The 26,816-nt window shown below is 39.3% G+C and overlaps 1 protein-coding gene across 4 annotated transcripts in view; it reads right to left on the reverse strand.

Annotated features, from left to right (window-relative positions):
- The window catches only part of PIR (pirin), a 110,737-nt gene extending 84,202 nt beyond the window's left edge, over positions 1–26,535 (reverse strand). For 2 of the 4 annotated variants that reach the window (XM_005593029.4, XM_005593028.4), the window contains exons 1-3: positions 26,391–26,535; positions 24,370–24,517; positions 12,439–12,531 (exon numbers count right to left, since the gene is read on the reverse strand). In XM_005593029.4, coding sequence (XP_005593086.1) covers positions 12,439–12,531; positions 24,370–24,465 — 189 coding nt within the window. In that variant the 5' untranslated portion in view covers positions 24,466–24,517; positions 26,391–26,535. Of the gene's footprint in view, positions 1–12,438; positions 12,532–24,369; positions 24,518–26,356 lie in introns of all 4 variants that reach the window. The other 2 variants (XM_074029061.1, XM_015443508.3) reach the window with 1 other exon arrangement.
- Between the last annotated feature and the right edge of the window lie 281 nt (positions 26,536–26,816).

The following is a 26,816-nucleotide window of genomic DNA, read 5'->3' on the forward strand; positions in this document are numbered from 1 at the left end:
ACTACGGTTGCTTAAGAGAGCCCTCTGCTGACACAAATGATGTGTGCTCCTTCTTTTCCTAAAATCAAACCTCACCAAACCAGATCTATGTCTTGCCAATAGATCCACTGATTACTAAATATGTCTTGCAGCACATGTATGTCGTCTCTGCTTAAAGACTGTGTGTCACTGTGGCAGGTTGCCACCTAGTCATTAAGGGATCAGCTATGTTGTGGCGTAGAGGGAAGTTCTTCTGCTCAGTACAGTCTCCAGTTGAAAGTTACTAAGGCAGACACCTAAGAATGAGGTGCCTGAATACACTTGTTTGCACATACGGTTTTGGGCAGGTTTGGGACTCACAGGGGTCTTACAGAGGAATAGGTTTGAGAGACTCATGTCAATTTTCCTTTTAATATTTTGTTAAAAATTCATTATATTTAATTAAGCAGCTGACACATTTTTATGACCACATTATTATTATGACTCCCTGATTCAATTCACTGTAGATATAATTTCTCAAACTTTTAGTGAGTGTGATCATTGTACTTGATGTTATTGGGGCCCAGGTCCCAGGATTTTGGACATCAAGAAGCAATAAAACATTTTATAATAAAGGGGTCTGACAGAGGGATGCCAATTTTTTGCCTTCCTTAGTCTTTTAAAAATAAAAGTTAAATTTTGGAATAATTTTTAAGTTTACATAACAATTGTAAACATAGTATGGAGAGTCCACCCAGCTTCTCCTGCCATTAACATATCGCATAACCTCAGAACATTTGCCAAGACTAAGAAACCAACATTGATACATTGCCATTAACTAAAGTATATCATTTATGTGGCTTTCACCAGTTTTTCTATGAATATCCATTTTTGGTCCAGGATCCATGTCATCATGTCTCCTTGGTTTCTTCCATCTGTGACAGTTTCTCACTCTTTCCTCGTTTTTCATGAGCTTGATAATTGTGAAGACTACTGGTGAAGTATTTTATACAATGCTCCTCAATGGTGGGTGGTGGTGCCAACTTTTAAATTCAGATTGTGAAAGGTAAAAATTATCTACTATGGTCATCATTTTATAAAAGAAAGGCCATTCTAACAACCAAAACAAGGAAGAATAGCAATATCTGAATAAAGAACAATCTTTTAAATAAAATAAATGTATCTCCAGGAAAAGCCCACTACTTTGCTAATCATTCCTCCCTCCCCTTTCTTTTTCTTTCTTTCGTTCTGGCCCACCCAAGATAAAATGTCATTACAAACTCACAAACAGGAAGTCAGGAATTACCTAGAAGGAACACAGTGGTCATTGCTTCCATACCTTCAGGGAGCTACCACTCTAGCAGAAGATAAACCACTAAAATATGCAGACAAGAGAAATAAAAGCTAAAGAGAAGTACAAGCGAATCTAGAGGAAAGATTGATTGTGACAAAGAATCCAGAGGAATGAGGGAATAATTTGTGGAGGAGGAATCCTCCCAGGTGACTCTTAAAAAGATGAAATTTGGGGGAAAAAATTAAAGTGGGGTGGGAAGAAAATGTATACGGAAAGAGGGAAAAATTAGGTTGTAGTAAGTTATAAGCAACTAAAACATGAATTTATTATCATGTTACCACCACATCATGAACAGTGTTGCAGCTATAAGAAGCAAGGTAAATGATTGTCCTTAAATAGCCAGGTACAATCAACCTAATCCATTTTCTCATTATACTGGAAGTTCAGAGGACAAGTGAGAGCACTGTTTTGCACTTACAGGTAGGAAAATTCAGATCCCTGGACCACGAAATCATAGGTCCCACAGTAAGTGAGTGGCAAAAGGAGTATGGGGCGTTTATTCATAGTTTTATGATCTATGTCACCTGTACAATCTCATTTCTAATGGTATTAAAAATCTTTTAATCATCTGAATGTGCCAAGGTATTGAGAAAATATCAGATATATAGAGAGGGAACTTTGTTCCAGAAAGAGTGGTGGCAAAATAGAGTGGACAAATGTGGGCCTGGGATCATATGGGCCCACCAAATCTTGCTCTGTATGGCCTGTGTGAATTTCACAAGTCACCGCCTCCCTGAACCTTAGTTTCCTCATCTGTAAAATGGGGGGATAACAATTCTTACTTTCCAAGGTTGTTGTGAGGCTTACAGGTAATGTAACAACATATGAAGCTTCTCATAAATCAGCAGTTAATACTATTGCATGGCAAATTTCCTTCAAGTTTAATCCCATGTAGTCAGGCCCGTGATTCTAAGAGTCTATTGATTGGATGACTCTGAAGTAGCTTTGTTAATGATGTGGACGATTTGCATGAAGCTTTTTATCATATAATGATCTATGTAAATTTATTTTGGACTTATTTCTCGTTTCACTTGAAAAGCTTTATTTTTGATGACATAAAATAATGTTTTAATGATTGGCTTATAGTCTTTATTACATTTCCCCCCACTAAATTTTTCTTTTTTCTTTCTTTTTCTTTTTTTTTTTTTTTTTTTTTGAGACAGAGTTTAACTCTTGTTGCCCAGGTTGGAGTGCAAAGGCGTGATCTCAGCTCACTGCAACCTACACCTCCTGGGTTTGAGCGAGTCTCCTGGGATTACAGGCGCTCACCACCACGCCCAGCTAACTTCTTGTATTTTTTAGTAGAGACGGGGTTTCACCATGTTGGCCAGGCTGGTTTGAACTCCTGACCTCAGGTGAGCCACCCGCCTCAGCCCCCAAAAGTGCTGGGATTACAGGCGTGAGCCACCGTGCCCGGTACCCCCAGCCCCCCACCCCCACAACACTCAATTTTTCTACTTAAAAACTCTTGGAATGTAGCCTTTAAGACATGAATGGTTTTTGTTTGTAATTGCAATGTGGTGTGGGTGGGGTGTATAGGGAAATTTGTTGGGAATTTATTTCGACTACTTTCAAAGAATATTTCAGTTCAATTTCTACTCTCCCTCATGTGACCTACGTTGTTAACACAGACCAAGCTTTAGTTCTTTGCTGTGGGAACTGTCCTGTGCACTGCAGGAGGTTTGGCAGCATCCCTGGCCTCTGCCCACTAGATGGCAGTAGCACTCCCCAGTTGTAACACTCAGCAAAGACTGCAGAAATTAACAAATGAGTCGCTTCTCAGGCTTTTGGCTAAGATCAAGTGTAGAAATTGCCATATGACCCAGATGGACAAATCACCTCCAGTTGAGAACCACTGACATAGACAGCACTCCACAAAAAGCAGAACTTTTAGGCTAAAGATGGTTTTATTTTAACATAATTGTGTTGACAGTTTCAGGATGTGAAATACTGTTCATTCACCCATAGCTATAGATCAAGCTTGGGCTTTGAAGTCCTTCTCCAATAATGGCCCAACCTAAAATTTTAGACCCTATGATACTCCTCCACCTCCCATCCTTCCACATCCCATTTGTAAGCCCAATTAGACGACTCACTGTTTCTACTATATCCCATACTGCACCTTTCACTCTACCTCCACTATCCAGAGAGTCAAATCTTACTTATTGGTTATTGGTTAGGGCCTTACTAAATGGCCAAATTTTCCCTGAAGCCCTCCCAGATCCTTCTGTTAGAAGGGATAGCTTCTGCCTCAAAACATGAAGCTTCTTCAACTATACCCATCTTGTTCCTCCTTAATTATTTTCTAACTTTCATGCAAATTGAAAGTCCTCTGCCTCCACTTCTAAACTCATGAGTGCACTCACTATTTTAATTTCCTTTCAGCTAGGGAACGTGTTGTGGAGGAGAAAGTTATGTTTTTGATTTAAGGCACTCTTAAATCTCATGGGCCCCTCTAATGGTGCACAAATGTTTTCCAGAGAAAGTCCTCATCCCCACTACACATTGGCGTATATTATTAGCTTATCTGGTTGACAGGAATAGAACACAAGTAAGGTTCACTTTATCTGGAGAGGGAGGCCTCAGCAAGAGTTCCTGGAGAACAAGTGATCATCAGGACCTTCACTAACCATGAGGGCACAGTTTATCTTTAAATATCTGAATGGCTGGTGTGTGAAGAAGGAATCTTGAAAACATGAATGTCTTAAATAACAAATACAACTAAACATTCTAAAGGTACAAAGAGAAAAAAAGGGTGCAGTGAAAACCAATAATGTTGTCCACAATTTTCCCTTGTCACCCACTAACCTTCCCTAGAGGTCACAATATGAGTTTCTTGAGGGTCCTTTCAGAGATAATCCAGGCAAGTCCATGAATAAAGGTGTAAATGGAAACAACTCAAGTGTCCACCGGTGGATGATTGGATAACAAAATGTGGTCTATCCATACAATAGAATATCTATACAATACAACAGAATATTAGTCAGGCATATAAAAATATATATATGCTACAAAGTGAATGAACCTTGAAAACATTATGCTAAGTGAAAGAGACCAAACACAAAAGGCCACATACCATACGATTCCTTTTATATGAAATAGAATAGACAAATAAATAGAGACAGAAAGTGTGGTTCCTAGGAGCTGGAGGAAGGAAGAATGAGAAAAGACTGATAATGAGTTCAGGTTTACTTTCTGGGCAGATGAAAGTGTTCTGGAATCAGCAGTGATGGTTGTACAATCCTATAAATATAATATAAACCACTACTTTTTAAAAAGCTTTGTAAATACATATTTGTACCTGTTATGATGTGTTCATTTTCTCTCTAAACACCATCTTCTTTGGGTACTATAACATGTATTTTGCAATTTTATTTGATTTGCATCAGGGTAGTCTGTAGAAATAATCATTTATTATAATAATCCATCTTCCCCACAATAAACTTGGTAATAAGTCATTTAAAAAAGAAAAAAGGCATAGTTTTTGCTTTTTATATAAATGCTACACTATGCCACAAGAATTCTGCACCTTGCCTCTGTCACTTTCCAAATATCATCAAGATTGCTCTATATTAGGACTATCAAGCCATGTCATTCTCCTTAATGACTGTAAGCCATGCTATTGGACACATGTATTTAAACTACTGGTTCTCAGCCAGAGGTGATTTTGCCCTCTCTCACACCCCCAGAGGACAGTTGACAATGTCTGGAGACTTTTTTTTATTGTCACAACTGGGTGTAGGCAGATGTAATTGGCACCGAGTGGGTAGAGGCCAAGGACGCTGCTAAACATCCTGCAATGCATGGAACAGCCCCCCATAGCAAAGAATTATGCACCCAAAAAGTCACTAGTTGTGCTGGTTAAGAAAAAACAATCTAAACAGTTTATGATTGATGAATATTTAAATTGGCTACAATATTTGTCTTTATAGATAATGCTGCATAACATTCCATCTTTCAAATATATAATAATTTTCTTGTAGATAATTTCTAGATATGTAATTATTCCTCTACTATTTTGAATAATTCATTTTTTATTTTTTATTTATTTATTTTTGAGACAGAGTCTTGCTTGTTGCCCAGGGTGGAGTGCAATGGCGCAATCTCAGCTCACTGCAACCTCCACCTCCTGGGTTCAAACGATTCTCCTGCCTCAGCCTCCCAAGTAACTGGGATTACAGGCGCCTGCCACCACGCCCAGCTAATTTTTGTATTTTTAGTAGAGACGGGGTTTCACTATGTTGGCCAGGCTGGTCTCAAACTCCTGACCTCATGATCCGCCCACCTCGGCCTCCCAAAGTGCTGGGATTACAGGCGTGAGCCACCGTGCCCAGCCTCTCTTTTTTATATTTTAAAAATTGTACTAGAATAAACATTTGTTAATAAGCCTTTCTTCTTACTTTGGATTTTTCCCAGAAATAGATTAATAGAAGTAGGATTACTGGGTTAAAGGAGAATAACTTTTTTCTAGGGAATTATATTGGGTTCTTACGGCCATTATGAGTACGATGCTTTCCCCTGTTAAAAGAAAACTTTGGACAAATTCAATTTAACAGAGTTTAATGGACCAAGAAAAATAAATGATTAGCAGATCTGGCAGCCCCCAGAATCACAGCAGATTCAGAGAGACTCCAGGGATACCACGTGGTCAGAACAAATGTATAGACAACAAAAGGAAAGTGACGTACAGAAATCGGAAGTGAGGTACAGAAACAGCTGGATTGGTTTAAACAAGCGTTTGCCTTGTTTGAACACTCAGCAGTATATGAGTGGTTGAAGTATGGCTGCTGGGATCAGCCAAGACCCAGCTATTGTTACAGGCACATACTCTTAAGTTAGGTTTTCAATCTTGTCTACCTATTAACTTAGGTTACGGTGCCTCCACAAGGACTCAAATATAGAAATACAGAGTCCTTCTCAGGTCATATTTAGTTCGTTTTAACACCCCCCCCCCCCCCCATTACATCTGATTATTGCTTTTAAGCAGGAGAATTATTGATTTTTACATACTTATTTTATATCCAGCCATTTACTAATAGGTTTTGGTTGACATTCTTAGTACAGTGGTGCCAAGGGGTGTCTTGAGAGTAGCTTCCTTCTTTTTTTTTTTGAGACGGAGTCTCGCTCTGCCGCCCAGGCTGGAGTGCAGTGGCCGGATCTCAGCTCACTGCAAGCTCCGCCTCCCGGGTTCCTGCCATTCTCCTGCCTCAGCCTCCCAAGTAGCTGGGACTACAGGCGCCCGCCACCTCGCCCAGCTAATTTTTTGTATATTTAGTGGGGGGGGGGGGGGATCTCACCGTGTTAGGTAGGATGGTCTCGATCTCCTGACCTCGTGATCCGCCCGCCTCGGTCTCCCAAAGTGTTGGGATTACAGGCGTGAGCCACCGTGCCCAGCCAGCTTCCTTCTTATATCTGTTACCTTCACTGTCAAATCATGCCAAATGAATATATATGCTAAGATTTGTGTGCTTCGCTGTAATCACAACTTCAGGGCAAATCCTGAGCCTGCCTTCCTCCTCCAACCATATCACCAACCAAAACCACAGTAAGCCACTGTGAGTTTTATTATTATTTTATTACCTACAAATAATTTTTCTCCTCCTTTCCAACACTGTAACTCTTACTTATTAACAGCTTCAGAGTTTCCAGAACAATATTAAACTGTGATGGTACTGGTAGACAGTCTTGTCTTCTTTTTCATATTAATAGGAATATAATTAATATCTCAGTGTTAAATATAACAAAAGATGCTCCCTGAACAATAGTCTTTATGATATTGAAAAAGTATCCTTCCCCAGTTTTCCAAAATGGATGTTGAATTTAATCAAGTCTTTTTTTTCAGCCTTGATGGTAGAGTTTGCTTTTGAAAGTGGTGCACAGCAAGCTAGAAAAAAAACAGGCTATGTGGGAGGGGGGAGGTTTGAATCCGGTCATAAGTTTTCGGTGTGAATCATCAGGACCTTTCCCTTCCTCTCCTGGGTATTGTTCAGGCATTGCATGCAAACACTGTCGGCTACCAACCAGTAAATATGAGCGTGGCTTTTCTGATGGGCACACCCTTGGAAACAAGGTGGTTTTGTTCTCGTGAACAAAATCAAAGAACTTGCTGAGGCTTGTAGTGAAAACACTTTAAAAACACTTCTCAGCCTAATTGAGAACCCAGTAGACAAGGTCATCCTAAAATATCCCTGAAAAGCAGGCAGGATGGTTTTCTCCTGATCGTTCTTAAGCTTAATTAAACAGGAGTGACCAATCATCTCAGTTTGCTAAGGAATGAGAGGTTCCTGGGGACAGGAGCCTTTCAGTGCTAAAACCTGAAAACTCCAGAGGCTATCATTTAAGGATGATTTTAAAAGGCACAAGACATGTTTCTTCCTAGTGTAGGTGAGAGGTTCATCAACGGAGTCTGATCTGTAAGTACCTCCTTTTTCGAGCTAAACTTTAGCAGGACTTTCCCATGTCTCTGATTGTTCTTTGTTTCTGATAACTAAAGTTGCCCTAAACAAATCACAATATCAGGCCTGACCAGAAACAGGGTAAATGCAAAACTATTTCACCCTTTACCACTCAGGCCTTTTGAAAAACAATCCTCCCCAGAAAACAAACTCCTGGTAGGAAAAACTGAATGCATTTCTCCTTTTGTCTTGTGACCACCAGCTGTGCTTCTTCCCTACAGTATGCCTTCTCAATTTTCAGGCAAATTTTTAATAAAAAATATATAGCTATTCAAACCTAAAAGTTAAGTTTAAAAATGGATTAGCCATTAACTCAGTAAAATTGGGGTCTCTCTCTTACTTATAGAATCGTATTTCTGACTTGGAAGATCTAGGCCAGCATTTCTCAAATTGTAATGTGTATATCAATCATTTGATGATGTAGGAATGTAGATTCTGACTCAGAGCTCTGAAGTGGAGACTGAGGCTACAAATGATAACACTGCTGGTTCACGGGTCACACCTGAGATAATGAGAATTTTATAGAATAATATTTTCCACATTTCTTCAATCAGTTAAAATAAATGTGAGTGTGCGCTCAAAATATGTATATTAGTTACATTTTATACTCATGTGTTAGTAAAATTTCTTTTTTATTAAAAAATAAATAAATGTGAGCTCCAGCACATCACTATTTTGAGGACCTTGATCCTGACAACACATCAAGTATGTGACCATTCAGTACACGCTTATGTTGCTGCAGTGCATGCTTATATTAGTTACTCTATCTTTGCATAACTAATTGTTACAAAGTTCTTCCTTCTATTTTGTATCTATGCTTTGTATTCAAAAGTTTACCTTTGGAGGCATACAAAACAAGCCCAATCCCTCAAACACTATTGCAATTCCTGTCACTGAAAATGATCTGACTTCCTTAATATGTGAAGAGCTTCTATAAAATAATGAAAAGAATACCAGCAACCCGGCAGGAAAAAAAAAAAGCCAAGAATATTAAATATATATGGTGAATGAATGTTTTACAATGAAAAGAAAATCAACCTCGCTCAAATAAGAGATCGAAGAAATGTGGAAAATACTATTCTATAAATTAAAACTATCATAAAGCATGATTTTTCACTTGTAAAAATGGCAAAGGTAAGAAAAGTCAAATAAATACATTTATGTTGGTGATGTTGAGGGAAAACAGGAACCTTCAGAACACAGCACTGTGGTAATATCAGTTGGTACAACCATCATGGCAGATGCTTAATGAGGCCATTAAAATTGTTTTTTAAATAATATTTGTAAATGCTTATGGTATAATACTAAGCTAACAAAAAGATGCAAAACATAAATAGCGTGGTACCAGAAAAAAAGTACTGAACGAAAATATATCAAAATAAAAACAATAGCTATTTCTGGATGGTGCGCTAACATCACAGGTGATCCTAAATTTGTTCTTTATCCTAGTCAGCATTTTCAAAATTTACAAGCCTGCATAATTTAGAAAATGCTCCAGGGAGGTGATGAGAGACTACAAGTGGGCCTGGCTTTAAATTTCAGACTTTTAAAGCTCACATTAAGAGATAATGGCTTACCACTTGAGTCTCTGGCTTACCTACACTCCTGGGGAAAACTGATACAGTTGATTCTCATCATTTTTTACAGAAAAATGTTCTACATAGTTGCCATGATCACTGAATTAGAGAACACTAGACCATTGCTCCTAGGATAAATACAGGATTGTGTTCCTTCAAGCCTCTGGTCACAATATTTTGCTCAGTTGATCAATACATGACTTTGTTTTATGTGTCTTTCTCTTTAAAGCCACCTTATTTAACAGATATTGTTGATTAATTAACACTGAACTCTAGGCCAACAGTGTTACAACTCATACCTGAATAAAGTTTATCTAATACACATATTTTCTCCGTAAGGCATATCTCAGTCTCCTTACATTTAGGAACACTAGACAGCATTAGTGCATTGTGTGTGGGAGCCATTTTAAACAGTGAAATTACCCACACAAAGCACAAAAGTGTGGAAAAAGTGGCACTAAGCATACTGTGAAAGGACACTTTCTTGTAAAACAAGAAAAAAAGAGCATTGCTTCATTCAGCCTCAGCTGGGAACGTGTGCAGCGGGCAGCTCAAATTTTTGCCACTTTCACATGTCCACGAATTACCACAAAAGCACCACAAGTACTGATTTGGGGGTTACCAATACATTTTAGCAAGTAAATGAACTGACAAATAATTACAGTTACAGTTTTAAGGAAAATTCTTAATCAAAAGAGCCAAACACCAATATTCTACAGCTACACTCCTTCAGGGAGTTGCTTAAAGCTGAGTACCTTATAATTTATAAAGCATTCCCCCCCAGAAAGCATTTTGCATAATGGAAATGAAAGTAATCTATTTAATCATTCATTTTATTTAATATATTCATTGTCGGCCGGGCGCAGTGGCTCACACCTTAATCCCAGCACTTTGGGAGGCCGAGGTGGGCGGATCACGAGGTCAGGAGATTGAGACCATCCTACCTAACACGGTGAGACCTCGTCTCTACTAAAAATACAAAAAAAATTAGCCAGGTGTGGTGGTGGGTGCCTGTAGTCCCAGCTACTCGGGAGGCTGAGGCAGGAGAATGGCCTGAACCCAGGAGGCAGAGCTTGCAGTGAGCTGAGATCGCGCCACTGCGCTCCAACCTGGGCAATGGAGCGAGACTCCATCTCAAATATATATTCATTGTCTTCAACTTTTTATTATTCACTTAAATTCAGCTGGTAGTTACTGAGTATCTCCACATAGAGAACACAGAGAATGATTTCATGGTCCTCTTGGGTATGTGAGGGGAGGTTGAGGCAATCCCTAATTCTAATGCAAGACAGAGAGTATACAATCAAGGTCATCAAAAAGGCATAATGTGCATGAGACTGGTAAAAATATAATGCGATGAGGACCAAATGAAGGAGAAAGTGCATCCTCTTGGGATTGTCTGCAAAACTTGATGGAGATGGTGATATCCGAAAAGACCTTGAAGGATTAGTAAGGTGGTAAGTGGAGCTATGGGATGGAGTGAACAAGAAGCAGCTCGAGCAGGAGCACAGAGTGGAGACATTTTCCAGGAACAGAGTCAGAATCCAGCATGAGTGTAGGGTAGGTGAAAGGAATGGCTTCCATTACTGCTGCAAAGCAAGCCACAGCGCCTTCAACATGTTAGCAGAGAAGGGAACTGGAAGGCGAATGGCTAAATGAGGAAGGGAAAAGAGTTCAACTACCCTGATCCTACTTCCAGAAACTTCTTGCTTCATTATCCTTTTACACTGTGGTGGTGCCCTCTTTCCCAAACATCTTTAACCTCCTTAACTAGACTGCATAGGAGGCAAGCAGGGATCATGCCTCACCCTTCTTTAGCCTCCCTCCATCTGCCTTCTGCCCACACTTTCCCAACACTCAACACACCCTAACATACAAAAGATCACCCTACACCAACGCCTGCATATCACTAGCCTTCAATAAATATTTACTCATTCACTAATTGGCTTTACAAACACACTGAGCCTTTAACAAGCCCTGGTCTCTTCCCTAGGAATACAGGTTGTTCTCGTGAGTAGATGGCTAAACACTGTAACTAGGAAGTAACTATCCCTGAGCTTCCACAGAATATATGTGTGTGGACAATGAGAATCTTTGAAAGTGCCACAATTTTATGTTACACATTTTTATTTCTGTAACTAAAACTGAACATTAAGTGTTCAGCAGAATCTCTAAATTTTGCAATTAAACTAGTAAATGTATATGTATGTCCTTAAAATCCTAATTTTTAGGCTATGTTATATTCAGGCCCCTTGATTCTATAATTCCTTAGAAGTTAGTATAAATACTCATATACTTCTTGGATTGTCTTTTGGAGTGTATAATATTACAGGAGGTTACACACATCTGAACATTCTTGTGTAGAAACAAGATAGAAACAGGTTTTTTCTTTTTCTTTCTTTTTTTTTTTTGTAAGACAAGGCCTCACTCTGTTGCCCAGACTGCTGGGCAGTGGCATGATTAGAAACAGGTTTTCTATATAAAAGTATTTTAGGCCGGGCGCGGTGGCTCAAGCCTGTAATCCCAGCACTTTGGGAGGCCGAGGCGGGTGGATCACGAGGTCAGGAGATCGAGACCATCCTGGCTAACATGGTGAAACCCCGTCTCTACTAAAAATACAAAAAAAAAACTAGCCGGGCGTGGTGGCGGGCGCCAGTAGTCCCAGCTACTCGGAGGCTGAGGCGGGAGAATGGCGTGAACCCGGGAGGTAGAGCTTGCAGTGAGCCGAGATCGCGCCACTGCACTCCAGCCTGGGCGACAGAGCGAGACTCCGTCTCAAAAAAAAAAAAAAAAAAAAAAAAAGTATTTTAATCACAAATAGTTTATTCTATCCCCAATACATTATTTTAATTATAAAAATATTTTAATAAGCCAATTTATTAACTGCTCAAATAGGAATGTTTTTGGTGGCATAAATTCAAAGAATTCTAAAAACAGTAAATATTTAAATTTGAGTATATCTTATGTAAAAGAGCCTGCAACTTATAAATGAATTTTTAGCCTATTATTTATTGCTTTTAAAATTGAATTTTCTATTAGAAGAAAGAGGCATGTTTCAAAATACACACTTCTGCAATCAAATTATTGTACTTACTGTTTCAAAACCTCGATGTGGATGATCAGGAAATCCTCCCGGTCTACCTCCTTTAAATTCATCAAACAGTAAAAATGGATCCAGATTTTTTAACTGAAATAAAAGCAAAATTTGCAGATTAGGTATATCTTTTAAGCCATACTACCAAGAGCTACATTTATGAACAGATCTAGCAAGCCTCACTGAAAACTACATAGCCAATGAGCAACTTTTTACAATGAAAATTGCTTTCAGGAAGAACTTTTTTTTTTTGAGACGGAGTCTCGCTCTGTCGCCCAGGCTGGAGTGCAGTGGCCGGATCTCAGCTCACTGCAAGCTCCGCCTCCAGGGTTTACACCATTCTCCTGCCTTAGCCTCGCAAGTAGCTGGGACTACAGGCGCCCGCCACCTCGCCTAGCTAGTTTTTTGTATTTTTTAGTAGAGACGGGGTTTCACTGTGTTAGCCAGGATGGTCTCAATCTCCTGACCTCGTGATCTGCCCGTCCCAGCCTCCCAAAGTGCTGGGATTACAGGCTTGAGCCACCGCACCCGACCAGGAAGAACTTCTTATACACACTGATATGGTTTGGTTTCGTGTCCCCACCCAAATCTCGTCTTGTAGCTCCCATGATTCCCATGTGTTGTGGGAGCAACTCAGTGGGAGATGACTGAAACATGGGGATGGGTCTTTCCTGTTCTGTTCTTGTGATAGTGAATGGGTCTCACAGGATCTGATGGTTTTAAAAATGGGAGTTTCTCGGCACAAGCTCTCTTTTTTTGCCTGCTGCCATCCGTGTAAGATGTGACTTGCTCCTCCTTGCCTTCCACCATGAATGTGAGGCCTCCCCAGCCACGTGGAGCTGTTTGAGTCCAGTTAAACCTCTTTCTTTTGTAAATTGCCCAGTTTCAGGTATGTCTTTATCAGCAGCATGAAAACGGACTAATACACACACATACACACAAGGATTCACAGATTGTGTTAGAGAGTTGACATTTCATGAGAAGCGCAAAAAGGGACAAACATTTCATAATCATCTAAGATATAAATAGTCAAGTATAAACAAGATGTATTCTGTATCCTAAACAGATTCATAATCTTACAGGGGAACAGACTAGAAAATCAATTATTGCAACAAGATAATAAATGCTTTGGAGGAAGACAATTTTACAAATATGACAGTGGGATGGGATCAGAGAAGGTCAGAAAACTCAGGAATATGACACTTAATCTCTGTCTTGAAGTACATGGTTGAGTTAATCAAGTAGATGGGAGAAAAGGAGAAGGAAAGATATTCCAGGTAGAAAAGCAGAAAATCAGCTTGGCATGGTTAAAGAGCTAAGGGAAACTAATCTGTTGGGGCAAAAGATGCATATGGAATTATGAGATACATGGGCAGATGATGGAGGAGAAATCCTAAAGGAGTTTGGATTTTATCCTGAAGGTGATGGGAGTTTTCATCAGAGTTTGATATGATCAGATTTAGAAGGATCACTCTATGGAAGATGGCTTGGTAAAGGAAGACAGGAAACAAAGAATATCTAGAAGTTTATCTCAAATAGTCTGAGCAAAGGCAAAGGCCAGAACTAAGGCAATGGCAGTAGTGATGGAGAGTGGTTGAGTGACTGGGTAGATATTTATGAGACAAAAAGGAAGAGCATTAACTGACTCCCAAATTTTTAACTATGGTGTCTGGGAAGATGGTAGGGCCATTCAGCACTTAAAGAACATAATGGAAGAAGCTACCTTGAAATAGCTATGGTGACTTCATTTTAAGTCACACTGAATTTGATATATCCATATAAATGTTATCTGTATAAATAGAACTATTAATATTGAGTGCACATTATATTATGCAAAGGCTAGCAGGCAACTAAATATCAATCTCAAGCTCAAATGAGAGGTAGAAACATATCTGGCTGTCATCCATATGTTTGTTATTGTCTTGCTTATTCTTGACCACGTTATTTTGCATAAATTTTAGAAAATTTATCAAATTCTATGAAGAAAAATTTTGAACATTTGATTGGAATTGGTTTTAATCTATCGATCAATTTGTGAAGAACTGACATTTATATAATATTGAGTTTTCCTCAATGTTTCCTCAATAGAACCATGGTTATCCCCATTTATTTAGGTCTTTAAACATATTTCAATAAGGATTTGCAATTTTCTCCATAAAGGTCTTACATATATTTAAAAATTATTTTTCTAGCTAACTTGTATTTTTAATGGAATTCTACTGCAAGCATCATTTGCACATTTTATTTTGAACAGTTTGCTGCTGGAAATTAGAAACGTGCTAGGCGATTTTTGAACCCTGCCTCTTATTAATTTTAATGATTCATCTGTAGTTTCTTTTGGGTTTTCTTTTTTGATGTTCATATCACCAGTGTATTTATCAATAAACTTTTGCTTAATAGTTCACAAAAAAATTTTTGTCTTGCATTGGATTAAAGCCGTGGCAGACTGCAATTTCTCTGGGCTTCTATGGGCCTGGCTGGTCTTGACATGTCTTCTCACTCTGGGACTCAGGCTGAAACAGTGGCCCCTATGAAGGGCATTATGTTCTCACAGCCAAGGGCAGGAGTAAAAAGCAAGTCAGGTCAACCATTCACAATCACATTAATACATTCCATTGGTCAAAGCATGTGACATGGCCAAGCCCAAAGTCAGGGAGAAGGGCACTTAATCCCTCCCTATGTGTCTCATGGATAATGTACCTAAAAATGGATGTGGGTGTAAAATCCTATTATAGAGAAGGAGTGAATATTTGGTAGTAATATTTCAACCAACGCTCATTAGCAAATAAGAAGGGATTTTTTTTTCATTTTCAATCCTTATATTTTCTATTTCTTTTCCTTGCATTTTTACAAGTGAGCATCTCTATAACAGTCTTGAGTAGAAATGGTGGTGGTAGACATCCTTGTCTTCTCCCTGATTTTACATAGATTGCTTTATAAACTTTTATTGGTAATCTGGTTGTTTAATGCAGGTGTTTTATAAATTCCCTTCATAAGGTTAAAGAGTTTCCCTTGTACTTCCAGTTTACCAAGTTGTTTTTTTTTTAAACATGAATGGATGTTGAATTCTGTTGAATGCCTTTTCCACACTATTGAGACACTTATATGATTTTTTTCTCCTTTAACCTCTTAATTTTAATAAAATATAAAAATAGACTTTCTAACATTAAACCAAATTTGCTCTCTTCAGATAATCCAAACTTGATCATGATTTATTGTCTTTTAATACATTGTTGTATTTGGTTGGTTAATTTTCTATGATTCTTGCAAACATTTTCATAAATATGATGTAGTTATTCTTTCATTAGCTGTCCTTGTCTGGTCCCAATAGCAAGGCAATATCAGCTTCATGAAGTGATTTGAGGAGCACTTCCTTAGATTTCATCCCCTGGAGAGTTTGTGCATTATTAGAATTACTTACACCTTAAATATTTTGTAAAATTTGTCTGTAAAATCTTCTGGTCCTGTTGTCTTTGTTATAAACTTTTAAAATATTCATTCGATTACCATTATGGCTATGAAACTTCAGATTTTCCATTTTTTCTTTCTTTCTTATTGTTTTTATACTCTGAGTTTCACCAACCTCTTGGCAGCTCAGCTAATTAATTTTTAAGTTATTTATTTCAGGATGTCTACTCTGTCATACTACTAGAAATGAAAGTATGAAACTGTCTCTGGTTTTATCTTTCTTATTTTAACTTTCTATGAAAAAACATGCACACTCATATACATAACATATATTATATATTATATATAAATTATATATCATATATATCATACATTATATATAATTATATATAATAATATATAAAATTATATATAATAATATATTATTTTTAAATAATATAATATTTTTAAAATAATATAAAATATATTTATATTATATATAATATATAAATTCAACAAGCTACTGCAAGTTTTTTAACCTAACCAATTCTCAATTTCTTCATTTGAAAATGTGGACTGCAACCCATATAAAGCTGGGGCACTTTGTAGCCTGTCTCAACCTGGTGTTTCATCCAGTCCAATATTTTAAAGTAATTGAAAATAAATTCAAATTGTTTATTGAATCCTCTCAAAAACACCAAAAGAGGCTTCAATTTAAATATATGTTTAAATTCCCTCTTACCCCTCTCCATGTATACATCTGTCTCCCATGATTCCATTTTTTGTCACTCTAACTCTTCAAATCACTTCAAACCATCTGCGGACACCTCTTTCCTTTTCTCCTTCTCTCACCTTCTGTATTTACTCTTTTCTCTTCCACTAGTAAGTCTCTGCCCTTTCCAGTGAAAATCAACCAAGCAAATTTGTTTCCTTTCAGTCTTGTCATTCATTATTCCACATCGGCTTATTAAAAGTCCAGGAACAGAAACGGGATTGGTAGGAGGAGAGGTTGAGAATTCTCATACCTTATTATACATTGCTTTCTCCTCACATGATAATATATACCTTGGAAGATTATAAGGATTGAAAACAATGAATGTAGCACACCTGGTCTGTGCCCAAAGCACTGTAGGTTCTACATAGATGGGTAGAATCTGTTATACTGCACCAGTCCTATAAATATCACAGCCATCACTTCCCCAGGTACAAACAAAGTGTTTGGAGCTCTAAGATAACTTTTAAATTCTATGTTGTTGTGGTTCTATTAAAATATGAGTAAAGACGAGATAAAGAAATACTTATTGCTTCTTTGTATCAAAAAGTTTAAATGAGTAAATATGCCCTGCTGTCAAATAAACTGTGAAGAACAAGAGGTTCTCTCTTTTTAGTCCTACCCTTATCACCATCCACCACCCACAGAACAGTAGTTATTCATTGTTATCAAGAACTTGGAGCACTGCTGTAATGAATATCTAAAACTGGAAGTAGCCTTGGAACTGCTTAAACTTTATAGTGGCTAGAAGTCTTGAAGTCATGCTAGCAAAAGCCTACATTGCTGTGAATGAACCATTAAAAGCAATTCTGGTGAGGGCCCAGAAAGAAAAGAAGAGGGCTCTAGAAAGAGTCTCAATTTTCTTTTCTTTTTTTCTTTTTCTTTTCTTTTTCTTTTTTTTTTTTTTTTTTTTTTTTTTTTTTTTTTTTTTTTTTGAGACAGGGTCTCATTGTGTTGCCCGTGTTGGAGTGTGGTGGCATGATCTCGACTCACTGCAACCTCCGTTTCCTGGGCTCAAGCAATGCGCCCACCTCAGCGCCCCAAGTAGCTGGGACTACAGGTGCCAGCCAACATGCCCAGCTAATTTTTGTATTTTTTGTAGAGACGAGGTTTCACCATGTTGCCCAGGCTAGTCTCAAACTCCTGAGCTCAAGTGATCCACCCACCTCGGCCTCCCAAAGTGGTAGGATTACAGGCATGAGCCACTGTGCCCAGCCTCAATCTTCTTAAAGAATATCTAAGTAATCCTGAATAGATTGTTGGTAGAAATATGGACAGTAAAGGCCATTCTGATGAGATCTTAGACAGAAATATGTTATTGAAAACTGAAGGGAAGATTACCCTTGTTATAAAGTGGCAAAATGACTTGACTGATCTGTGTTCATATCCTAGTGTTTTGTGGAAGGTAGAACCTGTAAGCAATGAAATTGGATGTTTAGCTGATGCTGTTTGTGCACAAAGCGTTGAGGGACCGGGTTACTCTTGATGGCATATAGAAAAATGCAAGAAGAGAGAAATAATTTAAAGGCAGAACTGTTAATCAAAAGAGAAGCAGAACTTAAAGATTTGGAAAAATTTTCAGCCTACCCATATTATAAAGAATGAGAAACATGTTCAGGAGAAAATACCAAGGGTGTGGCCAAATGACCATTTCACCATTTAATAAGGAGCTTTGTCAGACATCAAAACAGAAACCAGGACCTATTGTTCAAGACAATGGACAATTTCAGTGCCAATTTTCTGTCTTAGTCTGTTTGAGTTGCTATAACATAATACTATAAACTGGTTGGATTATAAACAACTGAAATTTATTTCCCACAGTTCTGGAGGCTAAGAAGTCCAAGATAAAAGCACCAACAAATTTGGTGTCTGGTGAGGGGCCAACTTTCTGGTTCAGACAGAATGCCTTCTAGCTGTGTCCCCACATGGCGGAAGGAGCCAGCTCGCTCTCTGGGGTCTCATTTATAAGGGCATTAATCCCATTCCTGAGGGTTCTGCCCTCATGACCTAACACCTCCCAGAGGCCTCCCCTCCTAATACCGTCATATTGGGTGTTAGGTTTGGAGTGGGGAAGACACATAGATTCAGACCGAATCAGTACTATTTGTCATATTTATTGCCCATTTGATCCTTCTGGTCACCAATCGATGAAATATGAACACACATAGGAAGAAAGCCAGCACAAGAAAGAGACTGAAGAAGTTAGGGGGCTGATTGAGGTAAGAGTCAGAGGGATGAATTGATTATCTTGCCAGAAAATTGGAGATATGTGTAAGACACACTTTCCCTCAAAAAAGTAAGAATATCTTGCATTAGACTGTCGTACTAAAGTGTTATTTGCAGTACTGGGTATTAGTCCTCGTCAAACTTCCTCACATTCTCTAAACATTTAGCACGGATTCAATAGCATGTAAAATAAACGTGTTATCTGTAGACAAGACCTAATTTATAAAACTCCGATTTTCTAAAATGTTTTCACTAAGTCCCCAATTCATTCACATCTTTCTCTCTCTACATATCAAATTGACAATCTTTTAATGTTTTTGAATCACATGAGAATTTCTTTTCATTCAAATAGTTCTAAGTCCTTTAGCTGCTGAATTCAAGTGGCAGCTTCCAATCTACCTCTTTTAGTCTCGTAAGGCCAATCAGGCCGGGCGCGGTGGCTCATGCCTATAATCCCAGCACTTTGGGAGGCCGAGGCAGATGGATCGCTTGAGACTGTGAGTTTGAGACCAGCCTGGCCAACATAGTGAAGCCCTGTCTCTACTAAAAATACAAAAATTAGCCAGGCGTGGTGGCTAAGGCACTAGAATCGCTTGAACCCAGGAGGCAGAGGTTACAGTGAGCCAAGGGAGACACAGTAAGACTCTGTCTCAAAAAAAAAGAGAGAAGGTCAATCAAAACTTGCGGCCACCACCCTCAGGTATGTGGTACTCCCATAATAAAGCCTGGCATTTTATTTACATCAGGAAGCACTGGAAGTAACTACCAAGAATAATAGTTCCTTGAGGATGGGGACGATGCTATGCTTTTTTACGATGCTCCACTGAACTTACAATAATTCTGTGTACATAAAAGGTATGCTACAATATACTGAGTGGTACTTGTGTTAGGTCCATGGCCTCTCTTGTAGCTAGTTGTGTCCATATGATTGAATCTAGCTACAATGTAGAAGTTGCAGGGTGGAACTTTTAGGAAAATTCCTTATAAGAGGAGGATGGACAGCAGATGAGTATCATTTTGCCCTTCCCCTCTTCCTCCTTCTGTAACAGAGGGTAAATGGTTGCCATTTCCCTAACAGCTGTCTTGGACTATAAGATGATGCACTAAGAATGTACTAAGAATTATGACCTAAGATAGAATGAACACAGATCCCTGATAAGAGTGGAAGACCACCCTGGAGTGCCTATTTTGGCACTTTACAAAAGAGAAACAAACAAATTTACTTATGTACATCATTGTTTTTGGAGGATGCTTTCTGTTACACACAGTTGAACCTAATCCTAACTGATATAAGGGCAATAATGCCTGTGGTAGTAGCCAAGAATCAGGAGATTCTAGGTCGGCCTGCGTCAAGACAATATGGCAGCAGCTGAAGTAACAGGCTCCTCAAGATAGACTCCAACACCTCCGGCTACCTTCTGGGTACTTGGCCTCCAGACTGGAACCTGGGGATAACAATGAGAAGGCAGAAGGAAACCGCAGCACATATCCTAGACTGAGATCTAGATATAGCCTCGAATGGACTTGAGCTGTGACGCTATGGCCCACTTCCTTGACTCAGTATCTAGAGACCTTGATAATGAAAAGCACCTTCTACAGAGGCTAAATCAGTGAAGACCAAGATTCGTAAAGGCTATTTGATGATATTAAGGGATTTTTAAAATTTTTGTAAAGTGTGATAATGAGATTGTAGTGTTTTTTTTTCAAGTTATCTTTTAGAGATACAAATTGAAATATTTATAAATGAAATAAAATAATGGCTGGAGTTCTTTTCAAAATACTTTGAGGGGAGAAAGGGATGATAATATAGATGAAATAAGATTGCCATGAGTTGATCATTGTGGATGCAAGGAACATGGAGATTCATCATACTATTTCTCCACTTTTCTATGATGATTGAAATTCTTCATTAACAAAATAAAAATAAGAGTGACCCACGGAGAATCACATTCCACCGAGGAGTGTCTGGTAGCAGGAGTGGGCATAGAGGCAAGTGCAGATGAGTAGTGGATTTCCCTCCTGCTGGGAGCACAGAGGAACCACTCCCTAGCACCTATGCTACTCAGCCATTCAAATTCCAATCTGGCTAGCCAGGCCCATGTATAACTGTGATGAAGGGTGTGGGCCAGCACAACTCCATCTCTTCCTTGTTGTTAAATCACAGAAAGGCTCAGTGAGAGCACTGTAAATTCCTCTTCTGTCTCCACATTTGCAGTCAAAGGAGTCAAAACACTTGCGGCTGTGAATATTGAGCACTGTTGTAGATACTAAGCTAAAATAGCTCTGGGTCCAAAGTTTATGACATATTTCTTTAGAGACAGAAGCTTTGGTGCAGAGTTTGAAAAATAACCTGTTGGTCGGGCGCTGTGGCTCATGCCTGTAATCCCAGCATTTTGGGAGGCCGAAGTGGGTGGATCACCTGAAGTTGGGCGTTTGAGACCAGCCTGACCAACATGGAGAAACCCCGTCTCTACTAACAATACAAAATTAGCCGGGCGTGGTGGCGCATGCCTGTAATCCCAGCGACTCGGGAGGCTGAGGCAGGAGAATGGCTTGAACCAGGGAGGCGGAGGCTGCGGTGAGCTGAGATCACGCCATTGCATTCCAGCCTGGGCAACAAGAGTGAAACTCCGTCTCAAAAAAAAAAAAAAAAAGAAAAGAAAAGAAAAGAAAAGAAAAGAAAAAAAAACCGAAAGAAAGAAAAGTAACCTCTTGATGTTACACAGATGCTTTCATTCTCTGCTGATGGGAGGGTTAGCGAGTCTACCTTTCTGGCAAGTTGGTAGTATGTAGAGTGCAAAAATAATATGGCAGCAATCTAAATGGTCAAAAATAGATTCACGAGTAAGAGAATAATGCTATGCTTATACACAGGAAAAGGCATAACTATTAAAATGATGTTTATGAGGAATTTATAATAACATAGGAAGTCCTTACACTACCATTGTTAAATAAAAAAACATTGGAACACAAAATTGTTTATTCTATATAATCCCATGATGTAAAATATACAATTATATGGAAACAAACAAAAAGACCCTTTGTCTCAATAGTAATTAAACCAGGCTGATGGGATTAGGAATGATTCCTATCCATGTATTTTTCCTTAAGGTAGAGTCATTCCTGGGGTACAGGAGACCTGAATCAGTAAAATATGGGGATATTTAAAGCATAAGTTATCAGCCATGGACTCTTACCTGGCACCAATGATAGAACTCAGAAGGGCTGTAAACTTGGACTGCTAAAAAATTACACCTTTATTGTCACTAACCTCTACTAATTTTTTTTCTGTTTTTTTTTTATTGTGGTAAAATATACATAACATAAAATTTAGCATTTTAACCATTTCAAGAGTACAGTTTTGTGGCATTAAATATATTTACATTGTGCAACCATCACTGTCATCTCCAGACTGAAATTTAACTTCAATTATGAATGTAGTCAATGCACCACAGTAAATTACCAGTACCTGTGACTTTGTCACCAATTGAAATCAAAGTTATTTTCATATCACATTACAGTTGTTCGTAGATATATCAAAATATTGTTCATGTTCTTCACAGCTTTGAAATTCAGGAGTTACTAGAACTGCCACCAAATGTTTTTTAAATTGTTCCTAACCATGTTTCAGTATAAAAGTTTTCCTTGGTAATCATATGTATTTTCTTTTAGTAATTCTATGTATTTTATGTATTTTAAAACATTGCTTTCAGAAGAAATTAATAGGTTTCATCAAACTGCCAAAGGTTTCATCAAACTGCCAAAGGGATTCACAGGACAAAAACAATAAAATTCTCAGGAGATGTGTTCCTGACAGATGGACTAATTAAAGTGTTAGCTACCCTCAATATATAATAATGGCTAACTAACAGGTGTGTTTGGGGCCCCAAAATTCTTTCCAATTGTTCTGCTGGTGATGTAGCCTAGTAGAATATGATACCACCTCCATCTGCATCTCCCCAACACTCCCTGTGCATTTAGCCATTAGAATAATCTTGTTTGCAGGTAATTAGAATAATCTTGTTTTCAGAAAACTCTGTTTGATGGACCTCAAAAGACATTCAGGTGTAAATGGGAAGCTAATTGGAAAGAGAAATGGCCTGATGGGGCTGTTGGAGAGTTGTGTTGACAGTTTTTCCTCTGCCTCAGTGGCCAATCAACATTACGCTAGGTGAAATAAGCCAGGCACAGAAAGACAATTACTGCATGTTCTCACTCATATGCAAAATCTAAAAAAATCAAACTCATAGAAGCAGAGAGTAGAATGGTGGTTACCCCGGCTAGGGGATGGGAGGATATGGAAGGAGAGATGTTGGTCAAAGGATGCAAAATTTCAGTCAGGAGGAATGAGTTCAAGAGATTCATTGCACAAAATGGTGACTATAGTTAATAACAATGTATACTTGAAATTGGCTAAGAGAGACTTTAAATGCTGTCATCACAAAAAAAAAGTATGTGAGGTAATGAATATGTTAATTAGCTTGATTTAGCCATCCCACAATATAGACACCTATCAAAACATCATTTTGTATATCATAAATATATACAATTTTTATTTGTCAGTTTAAAACATAACTAAAAAATATTGAACCCATCAAAAATGTAGGTCAGCACTCATTGAGGAAGGCCAGGAGTTTTTTAAAACCCTATAAATAACATTTCAGAGATCGAAAAGTTGAGAAAGTAACCCTTTTAAAGCTTAGGTTGAGCAACAAAGTAGCATTAAAATTATCAGAGTAGAATTTAAGAAGAGGGACAAACCAGTCTCACTTTTCAAAATGGAATCCATCTCTGTAACGTATTTCTTCTATTAGAAAATGTTTTGAGGATCGGATATGGTACTAGGGGCTATATTCCCTGGGCTATGACCACCATCTGATACCTTTCTGTGTATATAAGACTTATTTCCCCTACAAATCCCAAATTTCTCATATTCAAATGAAAACATTCTCTAAAGTTGAAAGACATCTACCTAATCTATAATCACCTTCTCTGAGAGCTACACCCATCTACACGTGTCCCTCACCAGAGGTCTACAAGTTGGGTCCCAGCAGTCTCTCAATGAATCTAAATCCTTGGCAACAGCAGATTGGCCAGGAGTGGAGACCTGACCTATGCTGAACCAATCAGATTCCCTCTACTGGGAATTTGGAATTGAGAATCAGAGTTACTCCCTGGTGCTTTGAAGTGTGGGCAAATAAATTTAGGGGCTGTGTGGTGGGCATGTTTGGCGATACGCATGCTGAGGCAGATAGCACGTCAGCCCAGGGTGGCACGCCCGTGTGCAGAGAAAAGCAGAGACACTTTCTGAAGCTCAGCTGCACCTTCTGCCCAAGACCTCTGTATCTCTGTATTCACATTACAGAAACCCCCTTTGGGCTGGGGCTGGTTTGCATAGGCCCCCCGACTGCAAACTTTAAAGTTTGCACTTATGCACCCCACAGGCCAGCTCATGACTATCTTGGTCTCCTCTTCCCAAATCACCATCAACATCCCACCAGTCCCTTCTGAAAAGAAAACAAGGAGCGGCCACCCAACTAGCATACCTCAGGTCGGCCAATGCTTCTCCGGACCCTCGCTCCAACCCCTTCCGACTGCTCCCGGCTGAGCACTGAGAGAGTAACTTTCTTGGAGGACCCCATATCGGAGTCTAAAAGGAGAGTGTTCTGATGTTGAGCTGTAGAGGATGGAGGGCTAAAGGAAGGACAACAAAAAAAGAAGTCATAAAGGAGGGAACATCCAAGGACTACAAAATAAATGATATTAAATTAGATGCACAAAATAGTAGCAGCTACAATTTGTTGATGTCTTACTATGTGCAGGGCCTGGGTTAGGTGATTTAAAACAACCATAATGATGGTGAAGATGTATGCATACCTACTAGGTGCCCCGTACCCCACCAATTATTTGCAATTATCTCATGTAATCCTACAGTCATCCTGTGCAAAGGTTAGCAATACAGTCATGTGCCTACCGTATAATGATATTTAGGTCAACATTACACAGTCAACAATAAATGGACTGTATGTATGACAGTAGTCCCATAAGACTATAATGGCGTATTTTTACTGTATCTTTTCTATGTTTAGGTATGTTTAGATACACAAATGCTCACCATGGTGTTGCAGTTGCCTCAGTATTCAGTACAGGAACATGCTGTATGGATTTGCAGCCTAGGAATAACAGGCTATACCACATATCCTACTACACACCTAGGTTATACCATCTAAGTTTGTCTAAGTGCACTCTAAGATGTGTGCACAATGACAAAATCACCTAACAATGCATTTCTCAGAACCTATCCCCATCATTAAGTGAAGCATGACTTTAGCAGCTCTGTTGGCCACTTACTAAAAACCTCCAATGAACACTTTTATCTTTCTTACTTCACTGAATTCTCTCGATGTCCCATCCCTTCCCCAGTGCCACTCATCTGTCAGCCTCACTGCTAGCACCCATGAGGTAGTTGCTACCAATGAGGCTGACAGATGGGAGGTTTGTGTGGCACCTTAGGGAACACGCAGAAAAACAAAGAGGTCCCTAACTCTTACCAGAACATGCTGAAGATCTTGGCATTAAAAGGGATCTTCGGGGGTCATTGAATTCAAAGACCCATCTATTCCTGAAGTTCAGGGCCAACATTTTGGGCAAGAAATCTTTCAACTTACTTATGAAGTCTTCTAGAGCATAGGCAAGTCATGGACCAGCTGCTCTTGGCAATGTATCTCATATTTCCGAACTTACCTATAGCGAGTGTTTGTTATTCAAAAGTCTTTTCCTCTTGTGAGGTGTAGGTTCTAATGGACTATCCCAGAAGGAATATAATCAATCCCTTTTCCACTTCAAGTGTTTGCAGACAGTACCCCCAATCCCTTAAATCTTTTTTTCAAGTGAAATGTACCCAATTCCTTCAAGGATTCCTACTGAAAGGAAGAGAGGTGTTTTGGCAAAAAGCAGACTCTGGAACCAGACAGCCTAGGTTTGCATCTCAGCTTCACCACATACCAGCTGTGTGACCTGAGGTTCTCTGTGGCTCAGTTTTATCTGTAAAATGGAATGATAAGACTGCCTTCCCCAAAGGGGTGCAGTTAGTGCTATGAGAATGTTAGCTGCTGTTATTCAGAAGGGCTCTACTCCACAATACTCTCCACTTAGTCAAGGCCTACCCTAAAATGTATCCTCCCTGAATAGTAATCAATAAATATTTATTGGGTGATGGAATGTAGGGCGCAGAAATGAGCTTAATACTCAAAGCAGTACAGGCCGGTCATCACCTACACCAAAGCAACAAGAAAGTATCTTTATCCCCATCTAGATTATGTCTGGGTCCTTCCAGACTCCTACAATTAAATTGTATGCATGTGAACAACTGATGAAGTACTTAGATCTCAGTGCTTTGCAGAAAGAAAAGCCGTCTACCATTTTCACCAAATTCCGTAGTACAATTTAAGTATCTCTTGTTATCTCCCTCAGGAGTCCAAAGCGGGTTGGGGAAGGCAGGCTTTTGCAAACTGATCGCCAGCATTCCCTCACCTAGTGGGCCCCTGCAGGGGCCCCAGGTACTCACGCAGCGGTAGCGGCACCTAGAGCCTTAGCGGCGGCGGGGGACGCGAAGAGCCGCCGCGAGCGAGTGCAGGCAGGGCAGGTTAAGAGAGTGCGGGTCCAGTCGCCTCACCGTGACTCAGCACTTGGCGGCCGGCGGCCTAGAGGAGGCGGGAGGAGGGAGGCGGGAGTCTCTTGGTCTCTAGGGCCCTGGGGCTCCGCCCTAGGGAATGTCACTCCACTCTCGCTCCGCCCTACGCCTCTCCCAGGCCAGCTTGGCGGCCCTTTGGCCTCCCTGCCTCTCGTGCCAGGAACAGATGCTCAATCGGGTAATTTAGGGGACACTTGCTGTGTTCCAGGAGGAAATGTGTGGCCCGGACAGGTGCTCCGATCGGTGCTCCAATCGGTCTTGTGGGAAATCTGTTTTTAACGGGAATCTCCATGTCACCCA

This window comes from Macaca fascicularis, chromosome X (genome assembly GCF_037993035.2).
Source record: "Macaca fascicularis isolate 582-1 chromosome X, T2T-MFA8v1.1".
Classification (NCBI taxonomy): domain Eukaryota; kingdom Metazoa; phylum Chordata; class Mammalia; order Primates; family Cercopithecidae; genus Macaca; species Macaca fascicularis.